General features: G+C 42.0%; 1 protein-coding gene across 1 annotated transcript; it reads left to right on the plus strand.

Annotated features, from left to right (window-relative positions):
• The first annotated feature begins 10,029 nt into the window (after positions 1 to 10,029).
• Positions 10,030 to 19,453, plus strand: degs1 (delta(4)-desaturase, sphingolipid 1). Its single transcript, XM_034100796.2, has 3 exons — positions 10,030 to 10,246; positions 14,080 to 14,822; positions 19,134 to 19,453. The coding sequence occupies exons 1-3, from the start codon at positions 10,165 to 10,167 to the stop codon at positions 19,278 to 19,280; spliced, it is 972 nt and encodes a 323-aa protein (XP_033956687.1). The 5' UTR covers positions 10,030 to 10,164; the 3' UTR covers positions 19,281 to 19,453.
• The last annotated feature ends 1,465 nt before the right edge of the window (positions 19,454 to 20,918 follow it).

Raw genomic sequence — 20,918 nt, forward strand, 5'->3', positions numbered from 1 at the left:
GATTGATTGTTGGTGTGCCATGTGTCACCGTGTGTCTTATTGGTTTTGTGTTATACTGTATTTTATTGTGTGCAGCTGGTCCTTATCTCCAAGACACATTTAAAACAAATAACCTTGAAGTCCCATCTCTCCCCACCTGCTCCTGCTTCCTACATCCCCTCCACACCACACCAAGTTGTTCTTCTTAATAATAATAATACATTTATTTTGGGGGGCCGCCTTTCATAACACCCAAGGACACATAGTTTATGTTTAAATTGTTCCCTATATTGCATAGGGGCAATATCGGGAACAATTTAAACAGTGGATTTTGTGATATATCAGCCGGGGTGAGACAAGACAAACCACAAATGGACCACAGAAGGACACATGGTACAGTTTATATTATTCTTGGTCTTTTTTCAATAACATATTTCAAAGGTTCTGGATTTGTTTACAAATCTAGAAACTAAATACAAAACTAGGATGATATGAAGATCTCATGTCAAAAATAATTGTGATAAATTAGACAGAACTGGCCTGTCTGTGAGCACATTTTATGTTGGTTTGGTTCTTCTGATAAAGGTGTGAATATCTAAATTATATACCAACATATGCTATTGTCATTAGTTGTGTCCCTGTTCTTAAAGCTAAGGCATTGCTAAATTAACAACTCTTGGCTTACAGAGTGGTAACATGAGACCGATTTTTATATATAAAATATAAATGTATTTTAATTTTATCATTTATTTTAAATATTAACAATATGATAAAATAAATGGAAATATATACACCGGCAAATATTTAATATAAATACCTTGTGTGTGTGTGTATAGCTATTGCTTTATCTGATTAATGTTATTTTCATATGAAAGTCCATGATTATAAGTATGCAGTATCATAACTACATCTTTGATGTTTATAAAAAACCAAACCGTCTGAAAATTGGTTGAAAATTGGTTGAAAATTGAGCAAGCTATGGTTATTTAAATAGTAAACCATAATGTTATGAATGAGAGAACTCCCTGTAGCAAGATGGCGGCCAAGTGGCAACGTCGGTCTCCATTGGCCAGCAGCGCGGGTGAGACATCTAGTGTTTATATATATATGCATTTTATCATCATGCGCTCATCATGAGCAACTCTCATAGGAATGAATGAGGCCCCGCTTACACGCTGGCTGCAGTCGAATAGTCCAAAGATCAGCTCCTAAATTCTAACCCTATTGTCTATTCCTTGACCTCTGAGTGAAACGTCACAGGGTTAAGGGATAGTGGACAGGAGAATTCAAAAGGACTTAGGAGAAGAGACTGCGGTACTTTAGAGAATCCGAATGCACTTTCACTATCCGACGTGTTTATGATGCGCCAGCGGACGTCGGAATTGAAATAAAAAAGGAAAGTGAAACTTATGCTCGTCACCCTCTCCCTCCGGTCCACATTAATACCAATGATCCCAATACGTATGATTGTATGAACTAAAGATCTTAAAATCAATACAAATGTATTTATTATAAACGTTAGTCCTTAACATCTATCACTGTGTATATCACCATTCAAACATCTTTTAAAAGTTGAACAAACTCCACACAGCTCAGTAAAGACTGTGAAATGTTGACTTTATTTGATAATTTCAGTAAAAACTAACATACATATTTCTCTTTTTGATTATAATACTGATGAACGTTCAAAACAAAGCACTTTGGCAACTTACCACCTATGTTTTAAAATGCTTAATAATAGGGATGCACGATATTGGGTTTTTGAAACCGATACCGATACCGATAACTTCCTGCTTCTCAAGACCGATACCGATAACCGATAAAAAAAGATTTACGCCACTAATTATTTTAACGCGATTAACGCATGTGTATTTTTTTACCTTGGCCGCCCCGTTGTTTCAGAGCGCATCGAGTTTAAAATGCCATCTACAAGCTGATGCTGACAGCCCGCTCCTGCCGCCCGCTTGTGGCAGACCACACTTCCACGCTCACCGGCAGGCACCGACTGGCCATGGGAGGACCGGGTGGGTGTGTGTGTGTGGCCCGAGCGAGCGAGAGAGAGACCTTACGTGCATTGTTGTTGTTAGCATCTGGTGCTAGCTAGCTGCGCTAACGGATATAAGGAGCTGTTTAAATGAAAACAGAGGAGCGACATTTCGCCACAACTGCGCCGAGCACTTGACACTATGCAGGAAGCCGGACAGCGGGACATTGTACGAACAATCAGCACGGATAGTGGACAACATGATTGCAGCGTCCAGGCAGCTCCGGTTCGAGCATATGCCTTGAGTTGCACATAGCTCCAGCGCGCACGCGCACACACACACGCTCGCGCACGCACACACACACACACACACACACACACACACACACACACACACACACACACACACACACACACACACACACACACACACACACACACACACACACACACACACACACACACACACACACACACACACACACACACACACACACACTTTGTATTGTATTATATTATTGTCTTCGTACGCTTTTAACACACCATTGTAGCGATGGCGATGTTTCAGGTGACTGATCAGGTTCGAAGTATTAGGGAGCGCTGGATTTGTGAAGAAGCCCCCTCTTCCTAAACCACTAATACCACAGTACTGGCAAAACGGGAGGAGCCGAGTGAAAAACAAGCGCCCCTCATCCCAATCCACCCACACCGCAGTATTTTTTCCTTTTTTTTTTACCCAAAAAATATATTGTATATTATCGGGGCTATTAATACTGGTATCGGGTTTATCGGGATGACGTCATAATTCCTAATATCGGACCGATAATTATCGCTTAATAAGCACCGTAACTTTCATGATATCATTTCTCGGTCATAATCGGTTGTTTCCGTGACCGGCTGACTGTTGAGTGACGGCAAATGCTGCGGCTGCAAGGCATTGTGGGGCAGCATTTTCGCTTCTCCTGTCGGTTAGGGAGGTCCAGTGGTTCCTAAACTAAAGGAGGTTATAAAGGAAGTTTGAAACCTCCTTTCCTATCATTCTCATCATTCTAGAGAATTCAAACGGCACTTACAGTATCATGGCTGCCACTGAGGGACTTCCGGGTCATTTCACTCCTTTAGGAAGGTTCCTAAGCTAAATGGACTATTCGACTTCAGCCGCTGTATCCAGTTCTTATTATACATCCATGGGTTCAACCTATGGGTTCAACCGATCGGAATCGCTTCCTGAAGCAGTCACGTGGTATCGACAGGCAGCGAGGCTTCGTTTGTCATCGATGACGTCACTGGCCAAAAACGACACAAGCATGCCTCGATACATTATTCACAAAAAGCTTCGGAGATTACTCGACACACGCTCCGAAGCCTCGGCGAAATACATAACATCCAGTGGCGTTTCTATATGTACAAAAGTGGTGGGGCACAAAAAACGTAGATGTTTATATATAAGCTTCTGCAGTGAGGTTCATGGTTGGTGAGGCACTGGCACTGACTCTTCAGGTTTACAAATATTATATTTTGACCTAAATCAAAATATAATATTATTTTCAAAAGCTTTTTTTGTCTGATGCTTCAATGAATTTTAAACAGACAGTTTAACAAAAGGATACCCAAAACATGTAATTGTTGTAATTGTTCTCTCTTAGTAAGATCCCATTTTCAATAAAATTGCAGTCTTACCTTGACATGAAGATGAAGTCCATTTGCCTATCCTTCTGGACAAAAATCTCTTAATCTATTACTTTTTTGTAAAAGTCTTCCTTATCTTTTTGTAGTTTCAAAAGTCTATCATAAATCTTATCTAATCAATATATTTATTATTCGAAAATTATAAAAGTAGGGTAGACATGTGGATATTAACCGGCTGAACAAAACGTGCATTTATCTAACAGGTTTGTTTCCCACAGATCTTATTTTGAGCTATTTTCTAAAATCCTATGGAGATATCTCATTGCTTTTAGGTCGAGGGAAGCCATGCGCAGTTTACTTCCGGGTTTTAGGACGCCTCACTGCAGCTCTCTCGTCTCCTCTTCACACACCACACTTTTCGCGGCACACGTACTTACAGCCAATCAGCTCTGAATGATCTGAGATGACGTATGGTGGGGATGGCAGCTCTATGCCCCTCTGGGCCCTTTCTCATTTCATCAAATCCCCCTCCTCGACTCCTCGGCAGGGCCGGATTAACCATATGGGCAACCTGGGCAAGTGCCCAGGGGCCCTTGAGCAAAGAGGGCCCTCAGTGACAAGATAAAAAAAAAAAAAAAGTTTTTTTATTATTTTATTTTTTTCGGGCATCATACATTGTTTTTAAATGACACTCACTCTTCGCTATAAATAACACAGCTTTTCTATAGGGTCAAATTAATATATTTTCTAAACCGTCTCTGTACTGTAGGTCTCACTATGTATGCGCTCAAACGTATTACTACGCGGCGGCAGTGTATCGCCGAATCACAGCCCCACCCTCACTCATGTCACATTTTGTCACGTGAGCAGAAAAAATGGATGGTGCCGGTAGCCAAACGCCCAGCGGGGCTGCAAAAAGAAAGAAAAAGAAAGAAAAAGAAGAGAGAGTGGCGGCTGCATTAAAAAATGTGCCAACAATAAATAGCTTTTTCAAAAAAGCAAAAAGTGACGAAATAGGCCAGCAACAACCACAAGGAACAGTGGCGGCGGTCACGGAGGATGTTGTTGAGCTAGCGAGCAATGTTAGCCTTGAACCTAGCTTGCTAACGCAGCAGTGAGTAGAAGAGGAAGATAAAGATGAAAACGAGCCTGACGAGGACGTCACAGAGCAGGGTGAAGGTTCGAGTTCATCGGAAGTTCCCTGTGTCTCTCAGGACCCCGCACAATGGGGATTAATTGCTGGAAATGTCCGGGAGGAGACTTTGATGAAAGAGGGTTCACTTTCATAATCGGGCAACGAAGTATCCAGCATCTCGGAGGGAGACCGATGCTAGCGGACGGACACGCTCACTGACCAATGATATGCTGACCAGATAGCTTCACAATGGAGAAATCGTTCAACGCGATTGGATTATTTATTCTCCATCTACCGGAGCAATTTATTGTTTTGCCTGCAAACTTGTATCCACTCACAGCCACAGTAATGCATTTGTTCTCGGCTTTAGTGATTGGAAGCATCCCGAGAGGATAACGGAACATAATACGAGTGGTGAGCACGCACGCGCACGCGCACACACACACACACACACACACACACACACACACACACACACACACACACACACACACACACACACACACACACACACACACACACACACACACACACACACACACACACACACACACACACACACACACACACACACACACACACACACACACACTATCTTCCATCACATATACTGATCACTTAGTTGAGCAACCACACCATTTCACTACATATTATACTTTTGTAACTCTCAATGTTTGTAACTAATAAAACTCCTCGTGTACGTGTACAGCCAGCCAGTCATATTTTGGCATTAAGTCGGGTGCTACTCTGAGGTTTTGAGTGATATTACCTAGGTATTCCTGAGCCATACACTGTCTTCGAATCTTATCTATTGTATTTTGTCTTGTGATGTTTGACTAAAAGGGCAAAAGGCTAGACCTACTTTGGTTGAACTATGTGGCTGCGTCCCTGCTTTTGACAAATAGGTGTGCGATTTGACTGAACATTCTAAATATTGGTCATGTTGGTAGGATTGGGTAGGCGTGGTGTTACTTGTTGGGTTGGGGGGGGGGGGCCATGAGCGCTCAGTGCCCAGGGGCCCCTGCAGGTACTAATCCGGCCCTGCTCCTCGGTCCTCCGGTAGTGACCCGGAAATGAATTTCAGCGCGCCATGTTGAAGGACATCTCATTTCTCTAAATGCATTTCGAGGACCGAGGATCGAGCGTCGAGGAGGCTCTCTGGAGGAGCTATAACCGAGGATACACTGATGGGTCCTCCACGGTCGTCCATGGCTGCTTCGTGGATGCATTTCCGGCAACAGAGATGTTTCAAAGACTCGTGACGCACGGCCGGACTTATCTCAGCCAATGACAGCTCTGCATGCATCCCCTGGATATTATTGTATTAACTGCTTTCATCGCGACGCGATGTTTACAGTGAGAACAGATGTGAGGTCCGTGCAGAAAGCAGAGCAGTGTGTATAATATATATCACTCAGTAGAACAGGCCTACTATCAGGGGCGGACTGGCCATCGGGACGTTCGGGACGAATCCCGATGGGCCGGTACTGAAGTGGGCCGGTCGGACGATGTGGGCCGGCCGGTATCCGGCAGGGCTCGACATTAAATGGCCCGCTGGCCCGGAAGCACTATTTAGACACCCCGGGCCAGCATAACGTACTTTCCACTTGCCCGCTCGGGCCACTAAAAATATTGCTTTAAAAAAATGGTCCTGTGGTATTGGTATTTTGACTAGCAATTTACTTTACTTTACTAGCAAATTGTTTCGTTTATCAACGCTACAACATAGCGTTCCGTGAGTCGGTTGTCGTTGTTGTTGGGTGAAAAGCAAACAGCTGTTTGCTGCGGAGCGCAGCGGGAGCAGGCTCCCGTGAGCGGGAGCGCGCTGCTTCACTACAGACTATCGTGCCACCTAACCATTCGCCAAATGTTTTTAATACCAGCGGTAACCGGCCAAGCGCCGGGCAAAAAACAATCTTCAAATAAAAGAAAGTCACCGGAGGAGTTAAAGGAGAGTGACGGGGAGCATGAGAAGAAGAGGGAGAGAAGTTTCAGCCAGCTTGATCGATGGAGTTGGCTGCAGTGACGCGTCCTAAAACCCTTTTATAATCTATCGATTAGATTTATGATTCGAAAATTATAAAAGTAGGGTAGACATGTGGAGATTATCCGGCTGAACAAAACGTGCATTTATCAAACGGGTTTGTTTTCCACAGACCTTATTTCCAGCTATTTTCCAAAACCCTTGTCGAGGGAACCAGCAGCTTACTTCCTGGTTTGAGGACGCGTCACTGGCTGCACCTCTCCATATGATGCCAATATAAACAAGGTCTTCTGTCGGCTCTGTACATCAATGCCGACCTATGCTGACAAGTAAGTGAAGAGTAGACAATATAAAGAAATTAGCTAAATGTCCCAGCAGTTTAGGATAATGAAGGTTATAATCAAATCTATTACATAGCCATTACATGTCTAACTCCTAATGACAGGAAGGCAGAAAGTGCATTATACAAATAATAATAATAATAGCAGCATTTTTTTAACAATGACCACAATATCATTATTTTAATAAACCAAATATGAACAATTGAAGAAAATGAGGAAGAACTGATGATTAAAATGTTGTAGTACAAGTAGTAATGTAGTTAGTGCATACATTACTATTACAAGAAATGTGTTAATCTTTCTTCATTATTAGTCGATTTTTTTTTTGGACGAATGCTCCGGGCCAGAGGTTACAATGGTGGGGCCGGTGATAATACAAGTCCACCGGCCCAGAGGTAGACATTATTTACCCTTAATGTCTACCGCTAGTAAATTGTTTACCCGTCCCCGTCCCCGTCGACAATTTACTAGCGGTATTTACTTGCGGTACCGCGGTGGGCCGGCGGTACCGAAGTGGGCCGGTCGAGAGTCCCGGGCTGATTTGTAGTCCCAGTCCGCCCCTGCCTACTATGTTTGCTTTAGTTTAGTAGATATCTACAAACAAAGAGTCGATATTTTTCTAAAACCATTAGTGCTTCACAATAAAATACACTACGGCTGTAGCCTGTTTTATGAGCTGTATATGCGTGTGTGTGGTGTAGGTGTGTGTGGTAAGTGTGTGCGTCGATGCAGCAGACAGACAGGTGTCAGTTGGTTTGGTGTCCTCTGCTTACTTTTAATACTTGTAAATAAAACGTTTGGCCCGTAATTTATTTTCCACATTGTAGCGACCAGAGAGGGGGGGGGGGATATATCCAGTCTCTGATAGTGTTACGTTATTATGAGAGTGCTCTGCTTGATTCTGAAATTGTATATATTTATATAAATATATACATATTTATATATGTGTGTGTGTGTCCGCATCTGTAGCCATTATTGTCTCATTATACCGCACTGTGAATGAATCAAAGTAAATTTATAAGTCGTCATGAACACATCTGTCCATCAGACAGAGGGCTGCTGCCTCCTGTCATCATTAATGGACGTCTCTTTAAAATGACCACTCAGAGGAGAGGAGTTCTCATTTCTCTAACCGCCTGCTGCTTCCCCTCCTCTCTCCTCGGTTCCCCTCCTCGGCTCCTCCGCTCGCATCTCCTGTGGGCGGGACTAAGTATCGAGGATAGGAGTCGAGGAGGGGAGTTCGAGAAATGAGAAAGGGACCTGAGAGGCTTCTCAATACTCAAATTTCCCCTCCTCGACTCCTCGGTCCTCCGGTAGTGACCCGGAAATGAATTTCAGCGCGCCATTTTGAAGGACGTCTCATTTCTCTAAATGCACACCGAGGACCGAGGATCGAGCATCGAGGAGGCTCTCTGGAGGAGCTATAACCGAGGATACACTGATGGTTCCGTGACGCACGGCCGGACTTATCTCAGCCAATGACAGCTCTGCATGCATCCCCTGGATATTATTTGAGAACCTGCTCTCATCGCAACGCGATGTTTACAGTGAGAACAGCTGTGAGGTCCTGCAGAAAGCAGAGCAGTGTGTAAAATATATATCACTCAGTATAACAGACCTACTCTCTTTATTTGCTTTAGTTTAGTAGATATCTACAAAGAGTCCATATTTTTCTAAAACCATTTAGTGCTTCACAATAAAATACACAACGGCTGTAGCCTGATTATGCTTTAGCAGCTGTAGGTGTGTGTGGTACAGTATGTAGGTGTGTGTTGTACAGTGTGTAGGTGTGTGTTGTACAGTGTGTAGGTGTGTGTGTTGTACAGTGTGTAGGTGTGTGTTGTACAGTGCGCAGATGCCGCGGACAGACGGGTCTCAGTTGGTTTGATGCCCTTACTTTTAATACTTGCAAATACAACTTTTGGCCCGTAATTTCAATTCCCCATTTCAGCGACCAGAGAGGAGGGGGGGGGATATATATCCAGTCTCTGATTGTGTTACGTTATTATGAGAGTGCTCTCATACTTTAAATTGTATATATTTATATAAATATATTTGTGTGTGTGTGTCCGCATCTGTAGCCTGTTATTGTGTCATTATACCGCACTCTCAATGAGTTCAAAGTAAATATGTGGGGGAACAATGTTCAGCTGATCTAACAGAGATTATAAAATATGACAAAACACTCGACAGCTGATGCAGCTGTTGCCACGTAATAATGAACGGACGTCGCTTTAATATGACCGCTCAGAGGAGAGGAGTTCTCATTTCTTTAAACGTCTGCTGCTTCCCCTCCTCTCTCCTCGGTTCCCCTCCTCGGTCCTCCGCTCGCATCTCCTGTGGGCGGGTCTAAGTCTCGAGGAGGGGAGTCGAGGAGGGGAGTCGAGGAGGGGAAATTTGAGTATTGAGAAGCCTCTCTGGTCATTATTTTTTTGCCACACACATTAAATAGGACAATACTCTGAGCATGCGCAGTGTAGTTTTTACAGTCACCATTGACTTAAACAGGGAGAGGGAGGGGCAGGATCGGGTTTTGTCCCACATGGCTCTAAACAGCTTAATAGGCACACTGTAGACACTAATTAGAAGAGCACAGACTAAAACAGCAATGTACAGACGAATCAGATGATTAAACATGATCTTAAAATGTATTTTATATATATTTGTTTTGCATTTTGTTGTAATCATTATTTTTAATACTTTCTGCTGACACTAGGTGGGGCTCTGCCCCTAATGACCAGTCGCCACTGATAACATCACTAGTTTTCTTATCTTGGCATGGTATTATAAAGTTGAAAGAAGACAATGGGTTTTCTTGCAATATCTAAACTAAAATCTCCTACTGTACTTGTCATCTCTGACCAGCTGCTATTTCTGACAGGTTTATAAATATTATTTTATAGTTTATAAAAACTGCGTCATTCAATATGCTTGCCTGCTGTCTGAGAGGCTGTAGGAGGAGCTGCAGCCGGACAGAGCTGACTCAATCCGCCCAATAGGCTGAGGAGAGAGGAGAGGAGGAGGACCAGAACCACAGAAGTTCCCTTCTGAAACGATCGGTTGATATTTTGTTTGTTTTTTTGTACAAGAAAGTCGTTTATTACAGTAACAAATGGGGAACCGGGTCGCCCGTGAGGACTACGAGTGGGTGTACACAGACCAGCCGCACGCCGACAGGAGGAAAGAGATCCTGGGTGAGCTTGCTGATCCGTCTGAAAGTTTTAGAAAAACCCATAGTGAACTTTATTTCGATAAAACTATGTTTACTCGACTGGTTTAGTATGTTGATGACTAACGTTAGTTAACCGTGCAGTTTGGCATAAATGCCTCCTCCATATCAGCTGACTCGCTTTGCTAACGTATGCAAGCTAGCTAACGGTTTCATATTCTGCTGTGCACTCGCGAGTAACAGACTAGCTAACTGACACAGGTTGGGTTGGTGAATACATTACAACCTTTAATGACTGACAGCAACCAACACGGCTGTTATCAAAGTAGTTATGTTTATACAAGCTAGTTGTAGCTAGTTAGCTTAATGAAACATAACCATGTTAGCAATGTAACGTTAACCCAACAGCCACAGTAATTTAGTCAATTTGCCACTCCCTGAAGTGACATGACACCAAGTCTCTGAGGTGCTGCTAGCGGGAAGTAGCAGTAACGGTTCAGCGTTAGATACAGTCATGAAAGGAAACACCATGCCAGAAGGGAAGCTGTAACAAGCCTTTTAGTTCAGACGTGTTTAATACCTAACCTTGACGTAACATGATGCTGTTTAATAAGAAATCAGGTTCAAGACCTTTTCTATTGCTGCATTAGTCTTATCAAGTGTAGATATTTAATTAGCTTTATTGGTAATGCCCTAGTTTCATTTTAGGGCTCTAGTTAATGATCATTATGATAATCAAGTAATGTGCCCATCATTTTCTAAGTAATACATTACTTTATACTATATTTGCCTTTGTAAAAAATGACAACCGATGCATATACATGTTTCCCACTTTATATCAACATGCATCTACCTTACTACTCAATTTCATATTATAATCTCTGGCATGGGCCCATTTTGGAGGGTTTTACGCACATTTGAGGAAATGCATTCATATGCGTAATCTTGTTATACCAATATTTGAAATGACTAAACTGATGATTTCTATTTTGGATTGCATACACTTGTAATGCTAAAAAGTAGTAGGTGTCTGTCATCCAACATATTAGGGTATTTCATTAAAGTAAGTAATACATAATCAAATTCATTGCAGAAAACTACTTCAACAATAATTATATTTCCAATGTCCGAGTCAAATAGCATTTCCTTCCTCCACACAAGATCTCATCACAGAGGTAAAACGGCAACACTAATCCTGCATTGTGTTCCCATTTATCAAAAAGGGCAGTCCTCTTCAATCCCTTTGGAAATGGAGCCCGTTTTGGATGGTTGAGGATGTGTAGGTTTTATGTACCGCTTTGTATCTCTTTAGTCTTTTCACACATTGCATAAAAGTCAATTTGTCAAACAAAAAGTACTGCCATTGTGAGGCGGGGGTGAGACCAGTGCTGTGGATAATGACATTCACACACAGCCAGCTGCCTCCTGGGTTGAACTATTCATTTACTGAGCGATCAGGAGACACACTGCTTCACTACACGCGAGGAAGGTTGTGTGTTTCCACTAGAGTGTAACAGTATGAGGTTATTCCGTTGTACGATAACCATCTAGGTAAATATCACGGTATAACTGCCACACACTCATTCATGTCAGTGTTATCCAGTTGATATAAAATGCATAAGGTTTGATAATTGTCAACTGTATTACCATGTTTTACTGCCATGCTTCACTGATAGCTTGAAATGAATCCTCCAAACCTCAGCAAACGCTGGGTCGGTTCCAGACTGGGTTCATTTGTTTCCTTGTTAGATAATGCCGGGGGAGAACACACACTAAGAAACATTGGTTTTGTTTCTTTTTGTATCTTGAGAAGAGCTTTGCAGTATTCAGTCACATGCCTCAGGCCTCGGTTGTGGGGGTGGGGGGGCAACACACAGGAGGTGGTGTTTGCTGAGACTTGTCTCTCGCTCTGCTGCAACCTCCCTGATAGAACGCAAACATGTAACCTGAAAGCCCTCTTTGTTTGCTGTGTGCAACTTCTGTAATGCAAATGAATATTTAATGGCTTTGAAAGGGAAGCCTTCTGTGACTTGTATCTTTTATCATGGATAGACCATTGTGTTATTTGGCCTTTTTATTGTTCATCTTGAACTGTGAGTGCAGGTTTGAATTAATTGACTATTGACAATTGGAAATGTGTTAGACTGAAATCAATTACTAGTGAACTTCCAACACAGAAAATGCTTTTCACTAATACATTCTCTTCAACATGCAATTATTTATATCCAGGCTGAAACCATGTCACTTAAATGCAGATACTTGTACTTGGCTTGAGTATTTTCACTTCATATCACTTTTACTCCACTATATTTGTTTTACAACTTAAGTTAAAAGTTACTTTGCAGATTTAGATTATAAATACAAAGTATAAATCAATCAACACGTAACTTACGATATATTAGTATAGGTTAGGCTACCCAGCAGCATATAAGGTAATTGACAACAAACTCCACATTTACCAAGTCCAACTTTGGCATTAATGCTTCAATAAGTGAAGTAAAATAATTAAACATATATGATTCTGAAATATACTGCATAAAGCGCCCCTTTTTGTACTTCAAGAATATTTTTGATTATAACTTTGAATGCAGCATGTTTACTTGTAAATGCGTGTTTTTACACTGTATTATTGCTATTTTGACTAAAGTCAAAGATCTGAGTACCTTTTCCACCACTGCAGTGCTTTCACATGTATTCAAATCTCCACAGAGAGAACTCAAGAGTCATGTGGGAGGTTGTGAAGTCAGCTTTAACTCCAACCCCTGTGCAGTCTCTGCTTCCACAGTACATTGTTGTATTAAGCAAAGCTACAGGTTCACTGATTGGTTGGTTGGTATATGGGAACAGCACATTGTGTTACTGCTGACGATGAGTCAAGGCCGACCAAGGGTCTGACATGTTCCAATCTGATTTGCTGCATGTCTACATACTGGCTAGTAACAGCTTGCACTGTCTTGAAGACATTTCAGTCTGCTGATGACTCAATGGGCTGAAGGACTTTGTCCCCTTAATGCCCTTCCATGTTTACTGTTCTTTGGTTCCCGTCGGTGATTAAGATAACAAAGATGTGATAAAAGGATTTACAATGTAAAGCCCAGGTCTCCATTACTGCTGCATACAAAGAGGGGAGGTCAAAGTCACAACGTATCTGCACACAGCATGACAAGAAAAATGCAGTAGCATTTAAAACAATTACAAGGGCGGCATATACACGAACACGGCCCGACATATGCATATGGGTTTGAAATGGTGTTAACATACAGTGATAACTTGTATTTGTAATGTCACAGTCCGAGCTGAGTTGTTGCGTTGTGCCTTAAGATGAATATATTTTTAAGATTGGAAAATATGAATAGATGAGTCAGTTAGGCTTAATTTGTTTCATCTTCGTTATACGGTTAAGTATGAGACACTTTTTTTAATCAAATGAAAACATTAATAGAATAAACCTTTCATTAATCTGATGACTAAATGACTTGATGGTGTGTGTTAAACCCAACCTGTGCTGCTGGTTATTACTTGAGGTTAATACACATCTTAAAAGTAGGTTAAAAAGAGGTGCTTGAGGCTGTTTGGGAGTCACCATGCACTGCAGCTGATTTGTGCTAAAGCCTTCTGGCTTATCAGAGAATTGGGGGATGGTGCAATACATCTCACAAGCTGCAAATCAGTAATTACACATTACACATTTGTGCCAACGTCTGATTGTTACATTCTCTTAACCTAAATAACGCATATGTATCATTGTTTGACTCTAATCATTAGCTAAATGCCTTCATTTACATGTTTGTTTCCTGGTGGAATCAGATAACAATGTTCTCTGAGTTTAACTGAATTCTGTTGTGTTCTCCCCCACAGCCAAGTACCCAGAAATCAAGTCGTTGATGGGTCCTGACCCAAGGCTGAAATGGATTGTTTGCATGATGGTGGTGATACAGTTTCTAGCTTTCTACTTGGTCAAAGACTTGGACTGGAAGTGGGTTTTGTTTTGGACTTACGCCTTTGGCAGCTGTATCAACCACTCAATGACGCTCGCTATTCACGAGATCTCCCACAACGCGGCCTTCGGAAACAATAAGGCCATGTGGAACCGCTACTTTGCCATGTTTGCCAACCTACCCATCGGCCTGCCTTACTCCGCCTCCTTCAAACGCTACCACCTGGACCACCACCGCTACCTGGGTGGAGACGGGGTGGACGTAGACATCCCCACTGACTTTGAGGGCTGGTTCTTCTGCACACCCTTCCGCAAATTCATCTGGATTATTCTGCAGCCGCTGTTCTACGCCATCCGGCCCCTCTGCATCAACCCCAAACCCATCACTCAGCTGGAGGTGACCAACGTGGCCGTGCAGCTCACCTTCAACATCCTGCTCTACTGGCTGTGGGGGGGGAAACCTGTGGTCTACATGATGGCTGGGTCCTTGCTGGGGATGGGCTTGCACCCCATCTCTGGACACTTCATAGCCGAGCACTACATGTTCCTCAAGGGCCACGAGACCTACTCCTACTACGGCTCCCTCAACCTGCTCACCTTCAACGTGGGCTACCACAACGAGCACCACGACTTTCCCAGCATCCCCGGCTGCAGGCTGCCCATGGTGAGTACAGCTTGGAGGTCCTTGGTACACACAGTTGGCTCAGAATCAGTGTTGTGCTAGTTACTGAAAACCAGTAACTAGTTACCATTACTAGTTACTTCATTTCAAAAGTAACTCAGTTACTTTACTGATTACTTACACCAAAAAGTAATGCGTTACTGTGAAAAGTAACGTTTTAGTTACTTAAAAAAGGGCTCCCATTATATTAATGCCCTTAGCCTTCATTTCAGTACTGGTATTGCATTGGAGAATAATACAATATGTTGATCAACTTGACATGCATTATATGCAATCTGGATAGCATCGATATTAGCTGGCTTTACATTTTTGTATATTCTTTCTCCAGGTAGTTGGAAAACGTTTTCCGTCCCATATGCCGTGTGCCGCCCGGACATGCTATCATGCTAACTAGCTCCCTGAAAGTGGGTGACTCGACTGTAGCAATAGCCTGCATGTGTTCTACAACATACCGTGCAATGGCTTTATCGACTTTTCCCTGGCTAGCAGTCCCTTGGTTAAAATCCAGCTGCTGCTGCTTAGGTGCAGGTGGAGGTGGAGTGGCGTCGGCTGAGTCTCTGTGGTCTTAGCTACTAGCTTCGTCCCAGCATGTTGTTTTTGCAGATGTTTTAAGAGATTTGAATGACTGGTTTGGGCAGTAGATAGGCTCTTTGACCCGCCAGGACACAACTTACATTTAACTAAAACGTTCTTTTCTTTGTGCTCGACAAAAGTGAAATAGTGAGAATATCTCCAGGTGGAGAAACTAGACTTGAGCTCCGCCGCTGCCATGATAGTCTTGTTAGTAAACAACACAAACACGCCCACAGCCCGTCTCCGCATGTGACACAGGAAGTATTTAAGTACATTTACTCAAGTACTGTACTTAAATATAGTTCTCATCTCTGTTCACCTGGCTGTTGACTATATAAAAAAACTAACGCAGTAACGGAGTAACGCACCATGTAGTAACGGTAACTGAGTTACTGAATTTAAAAAGTAATGCGTTAGAGTACTAGTTACTGCCAAAAATAATGGCGTTACAGTAACGCGTTACTTTGTAACGCGTTAGTAACTAACGCGTTACTTTGTAACGCGTTAGTCCCAACACTGCTCAGAATACACCGCCATGAGGTTAGAAAGGAAGAAATGATTTGGGTGGTGACTAATCTGTCTAGGCAGGCAGCTAAGCTAAACAAAGAAGGTGCAGCCGTGTTACTGTGAGACTGCTGGGTCTTTTTTCAAACATTCCGCCTGTGGGAACTGTTACATTAATATCATTTTGCCTCGTTATTTTGGTAAGCAAACATCAAACCCACTAGGGCTGTTGGTTGAGGCTGCGGCCCCACGAGGACGAATTTGGTCGTTTGCGTTACTGTTTAGTGTCATATAGACCGTTCGGCCACACGAGGACGACCGAATATGGCACTAAACGACTGAGGAAACGACAACGGGTCCCAAGGTGGATAGAAATGCATACGCCACTCTCTGGGGGGTCAAACGGCTCCGTGTGTGCGCCCTATACGGACATTTTCAGATCACTGATAGTGATTGCGCAATAGCCCCGCCTCTCCCCGCCTCTTCTGCTCACCTCCGCTTACCCCGCGCCAGTGCTGAAGTGTTTCGCCACCAACAACAACAACAATGGCGGATCGCAGAGTTGCTATCGTGCTCCGGACGCTATTGACCATGCTACAGTTGTTTGTGCAACATCTACAGCAATAATGATGAGGCAATAGCCCCGCCTCTCCCCGCCTCTCCCCACCTCTGCTGCTCACCCCCACGTCAAAGTAAACTGCACCCTGAATTCAGATTATTTATCTTTCTCTCGCGAGTGAAGTCTAATCTGACAGGACGGAGACACGCAGCTGTGCTCACCTGCAGCTCCTCCCGCTGCAGCAAAACACACACTTCAAGTCAGATCATCACCCTTAGCTATTTTAATGACCTCTCAAACTCCCTAAACTAGTTATAAATATGTTTATTTTTACAGTCGGCCGGGTCACTGATTACTGGATCAGCTGCTGCATGAGACACACACTGACGCTGTCCGAAGAGAGGGAGGAAAAAGAGAGGCTCCATGTATTTTATCATTATATTATATAGAGTCGTTATTCATTTGTTTTAAAGCTCAATAAATAACAAAGAAGACCTTTGACCGGCACTTTTAGAATTTTGTCCCGAAGATTTCAACTTTAATACACGCTGACTGGCGAAAAACTCTGCCCGGTTCCCTCGGCCCCCACCGCGGAGAATAAACAGAAGGGCAACCATGACAACCATGCTTCTTCGCTGCTTTTGTGGAGGAAGTTACAGCGCCACGTACAGGCTCCTGCATATGTACTGCAGCTTCTCCAGCGGTTGGAGCTAAACGGAGCGGTCTCGTGTGGGCAGACACTATCCGGATAATTATTGCATGTGGACGGAAGCTTGTTTGCGATTGCGTTTGCGTGAATCCTATGCGTTTAGCCGTTTTCGTCCTCGTGGGGCCGCAGCCTGAGACTGTCCACAGTATGCCAAAGACTGTATTTGACTTGATCTCACTGCAAGATAACTGATGAGAACAGAGCGTGCACAAAACATGACAACCAGGAAGCGTTTGGGATTGAGATAACACTAACTAAATCAGTATTTGCGAGAAAAGTCTACAAATATTTAAAATATTTGTGTAGGTGTTATCAATGAGATGATTAGCTCATGGTTTCAGTTTGTCCAAAAATAATTCCCTTTCTTTAAATGTTTATTTTAGTCAATACTTACTAACTTGTTCCATGAATACAAACATGCTAGCACTGTGAACCCCCTGATGACTCAGCTTCTCACGGTTTCAATTTCATTTTCTGACTGCACATCGCTATTGTTTGTGGAATCTGTGGAATGTTGAAGTACATCAAAAATAAATAATTAAACTGATCTGCAGGCCGACCTGATTGGACCTCACAGTGGAGTTTATCCTAAATGTATACAAATACAGCTGTCCTGTCTGTCTTTTGAGATGAATGCTAATATTTTATACTAACCTAACATTCCTAACATGATAGACTTTACATGTCAGCATCTTCACATGCTTATTTATTTAAGCCTAGCATGCGAAATGCTTAATGTTTATATTATTACCTATACACATTTCAAAGGATTTGATAAGCTGATCCAATTTGGTTAAATACAACTCCAACCACAGTCATGGCCTCTCTGTTACCCGTCTAACACAATACAAGCAGAGAAACTGAACTGCTCAGAATCTTAAGCCGTAAAGATAAGACACGTTATAATCAACTATTAGGCCAATGAGCTGTAAAGCATCACCGGAGTGTTACGATGTGAGAAAAAGGCAGTACAAAAGGTCAAACTCAGATACGGTAGTTTATTCACTAGAAACTCCGGACTAGTCGGCACAAGGTCGAGTTGTTGGAAGCTACAATCCTACAGTGTGACGTATCAGGATCTCACTCACTATAAGGTGGTTCTATTTGGAGGAATTTAGAAAGACTTCTTTTAAACCAAGGTAGGTACGAGTAAACATCATTCTCGGTTACACTACCAATTCATTGGAAGTGGACCAATTAGTCACCGTCTATTGTTCCATTTCACAGTACTCTTCTCAATAGCCTTTACTCATGTTCTCGAGGAATGTCCTAGCAGTACTTCCTGTTTGCCGTCCACAGGCTTTATCAGCTGTCCACCCAAAGGGAATCACATGAGCAGCAACTAACCCTGCTGTTACACCTGTGTGTTAACAAAGTCACTCGACAACATACATTTAAACATTGAATGCATTCATAGGCTTTGTAAACTGTAAAACATTTTTTAAATATTACACAACAAAATGAAAAACAGTCATAACTATCATAGATCAAATAACCATCAACCAATCAGAAGAGATAACGAGGGATAAAGGCAATGATGAACATCAATGTATAGTATATAGTTAACAGCTAAAGGACGTTATTAATTCTCATATACATTCATTGTCAACAACTACTCGGACAGACTATCTTTTCACTTGATATCTAATTCTCATGGTTAGTTTGTATCATTTCATATATTTAATTTACAAGATCCTTCCATTTATAGTTTATGAGATTATCTTTAAAACAAAAATTCTAACGTGTTTAAATAATGCTACTCCTATTACTAGGAATAAGTAAGACTCCTTGTTGTATGTGGTTTTTTGGCTTAGAAAATACCAAAAATAGTGAACAATTCTCTTTCCCAGAAGCCACTTCAGCGTTTGATAAATATGACTTGAATTCCCATTGAAATGTGATTTAAGCGCACTCACCCCTGTGTATTCTTCTCGTTCTTGTGCTCCAGGTGAAGAAAATTGCAGCAGAGTATTATGACGACCTTCCTCAGTACTCATCGTGGGTCAAGGTGCTGTATGACTTCATCATGGAGGAAACCCTGAGCCCTTACTCCAGAGTCAAGAGGAAGCTGAAGGGGGACGTCAAACAGGAGTAACTTCACTGGAAGCTTCTGGAATTACACTGCACTGTCTCACTATCCCATAAACTTAGTAGCTTTTACATTTTAATACATACAGCTTAGAAAAGGAGGGTTGACACTTTGAAACCGCCTTTTTCTCTACAGTTTATTGTTATTTTGTCAGACAAAAACAACATTGTCTGTTCAAATGTGACTGAAAATCTAGGAGTGTGTTTAGAGTCAGTACATAGGGCTGGTTGCACAAAGTCTTTCATGTAGAATTGTAATAACTCCTTTTTCCAAGGCATCGGTTTCAAAGTACCACAAAATGCTACTGTTGTAGATGTTCTGAAACTAGCTGGTGTGCTAATGTGCACTGAATGCTCTGGGAATACTTGCATCATCTCTGAGGCCTCAAAGTGTGGTGCCACACTGTTTAGTCATGAGGAACCAAAGTTGTCCATACAACAACAGACTGCTCTGCCTCCAGTTGATGTTTAACCAAACAATCAAATTATGCACTTTCCCTCTACTTGTATATTAGATCCTGAATAAGTCAGTACTTCATTCATGTTTAAAGGTTAGCATTTAGCTAGTAAGAGCGAAACAAAACATGTCTTTGTGCAATCAGCCCCAGAAATAAGCCAAACACAGCAAACTAAAAAACTGCCCAAACAGTTTTCAAACCATATCGAAGTTGGTCAGAGGTCAGCAGCATAAAAGCAGCTATGCTATGGTTGACATCTGGTCGCGATTGGACCAAAGTTGCCTCTGAGTGAATCCACTCATCATTAATATCCCTCCATATGAAATGCGTTGGTTGCATAATATGTGATAGAATATGAATTCAGTCTCGCTTGGTTGCTTTTAATATTTTAAATGCATTGGAAAACCTTTTGTGGCCTGTGACACATTTTTAAAACTGCTCTTTAACATGCAACCCCTAAATGTTAACACAACATTGTGCAACCTGCTGTCCACACACAGTGATTGACAAAAGGTGCTGTTGTATGGGAGATGAGCATGCACTCATCAGTGCCTCACAGCTTTTATTTCAATTTGTGGTCTTAATTTCAATGTTTACTATGTATTCATTTTGATGAAGAATCTGCCAAGAATAGTTTTTAATGTTAAAATCAATGCCTGTACAGTTGAGGCCCTGTCCTCTGTTTTATCAAGCAACCAAGAACACATTAATTATGGTTGCTATTGAATTGGCGGATTCCAACATTTTCCATATAATATATTGTTACTCTAAAGCCAATAAAAGAATGAATGAAAAAAACTGGATTTCTTTGCGTTTTTCAATGTTCCATAGTTTAAAGCAGTTGGCAAAACTATTTCACTACAAGGCACATTGAGTAGCTTTCAATTCTCATAATCAGCAGATGGATTTGTCCCAGTTGTAAAGAGACTGTAGTTGTATAAATGTTTAAATGGGAAACCATATAAATCAAGAAGACATTTAGTGGATATAAAAAATTACTGATAATAAAAATGACAACAATATTAACATAATTCCTCCCTACAGAAAAAAAAAAAGTAATTCAAAGCGAAACTCCAGCCTCCCCTTTCTTGTTATTGCCAGGTGTTTCTTTTAGGAAATTCCTTTATCTCCTGCAAAGTATTTCCTTACCATTGTTTGAATGTTTTTTTGTTCTTTTCTCCAGAACA

This window comes from Pseudochaenichthys georgianus, chromosome 15, assembly GCF_902827115.2.
Source record: "Pseudochaenichthys georgianus chromosome 15, fPseGeo1.2, whole genome shotgun sequence".
NCBI classification, from domain to species: Eukaryota; Metazoa; Chordata; class Actinopteri; order Perciformes; family Channichthyidae; genus Pseudochaenichthys; species Pseudochaenichthys georgianus.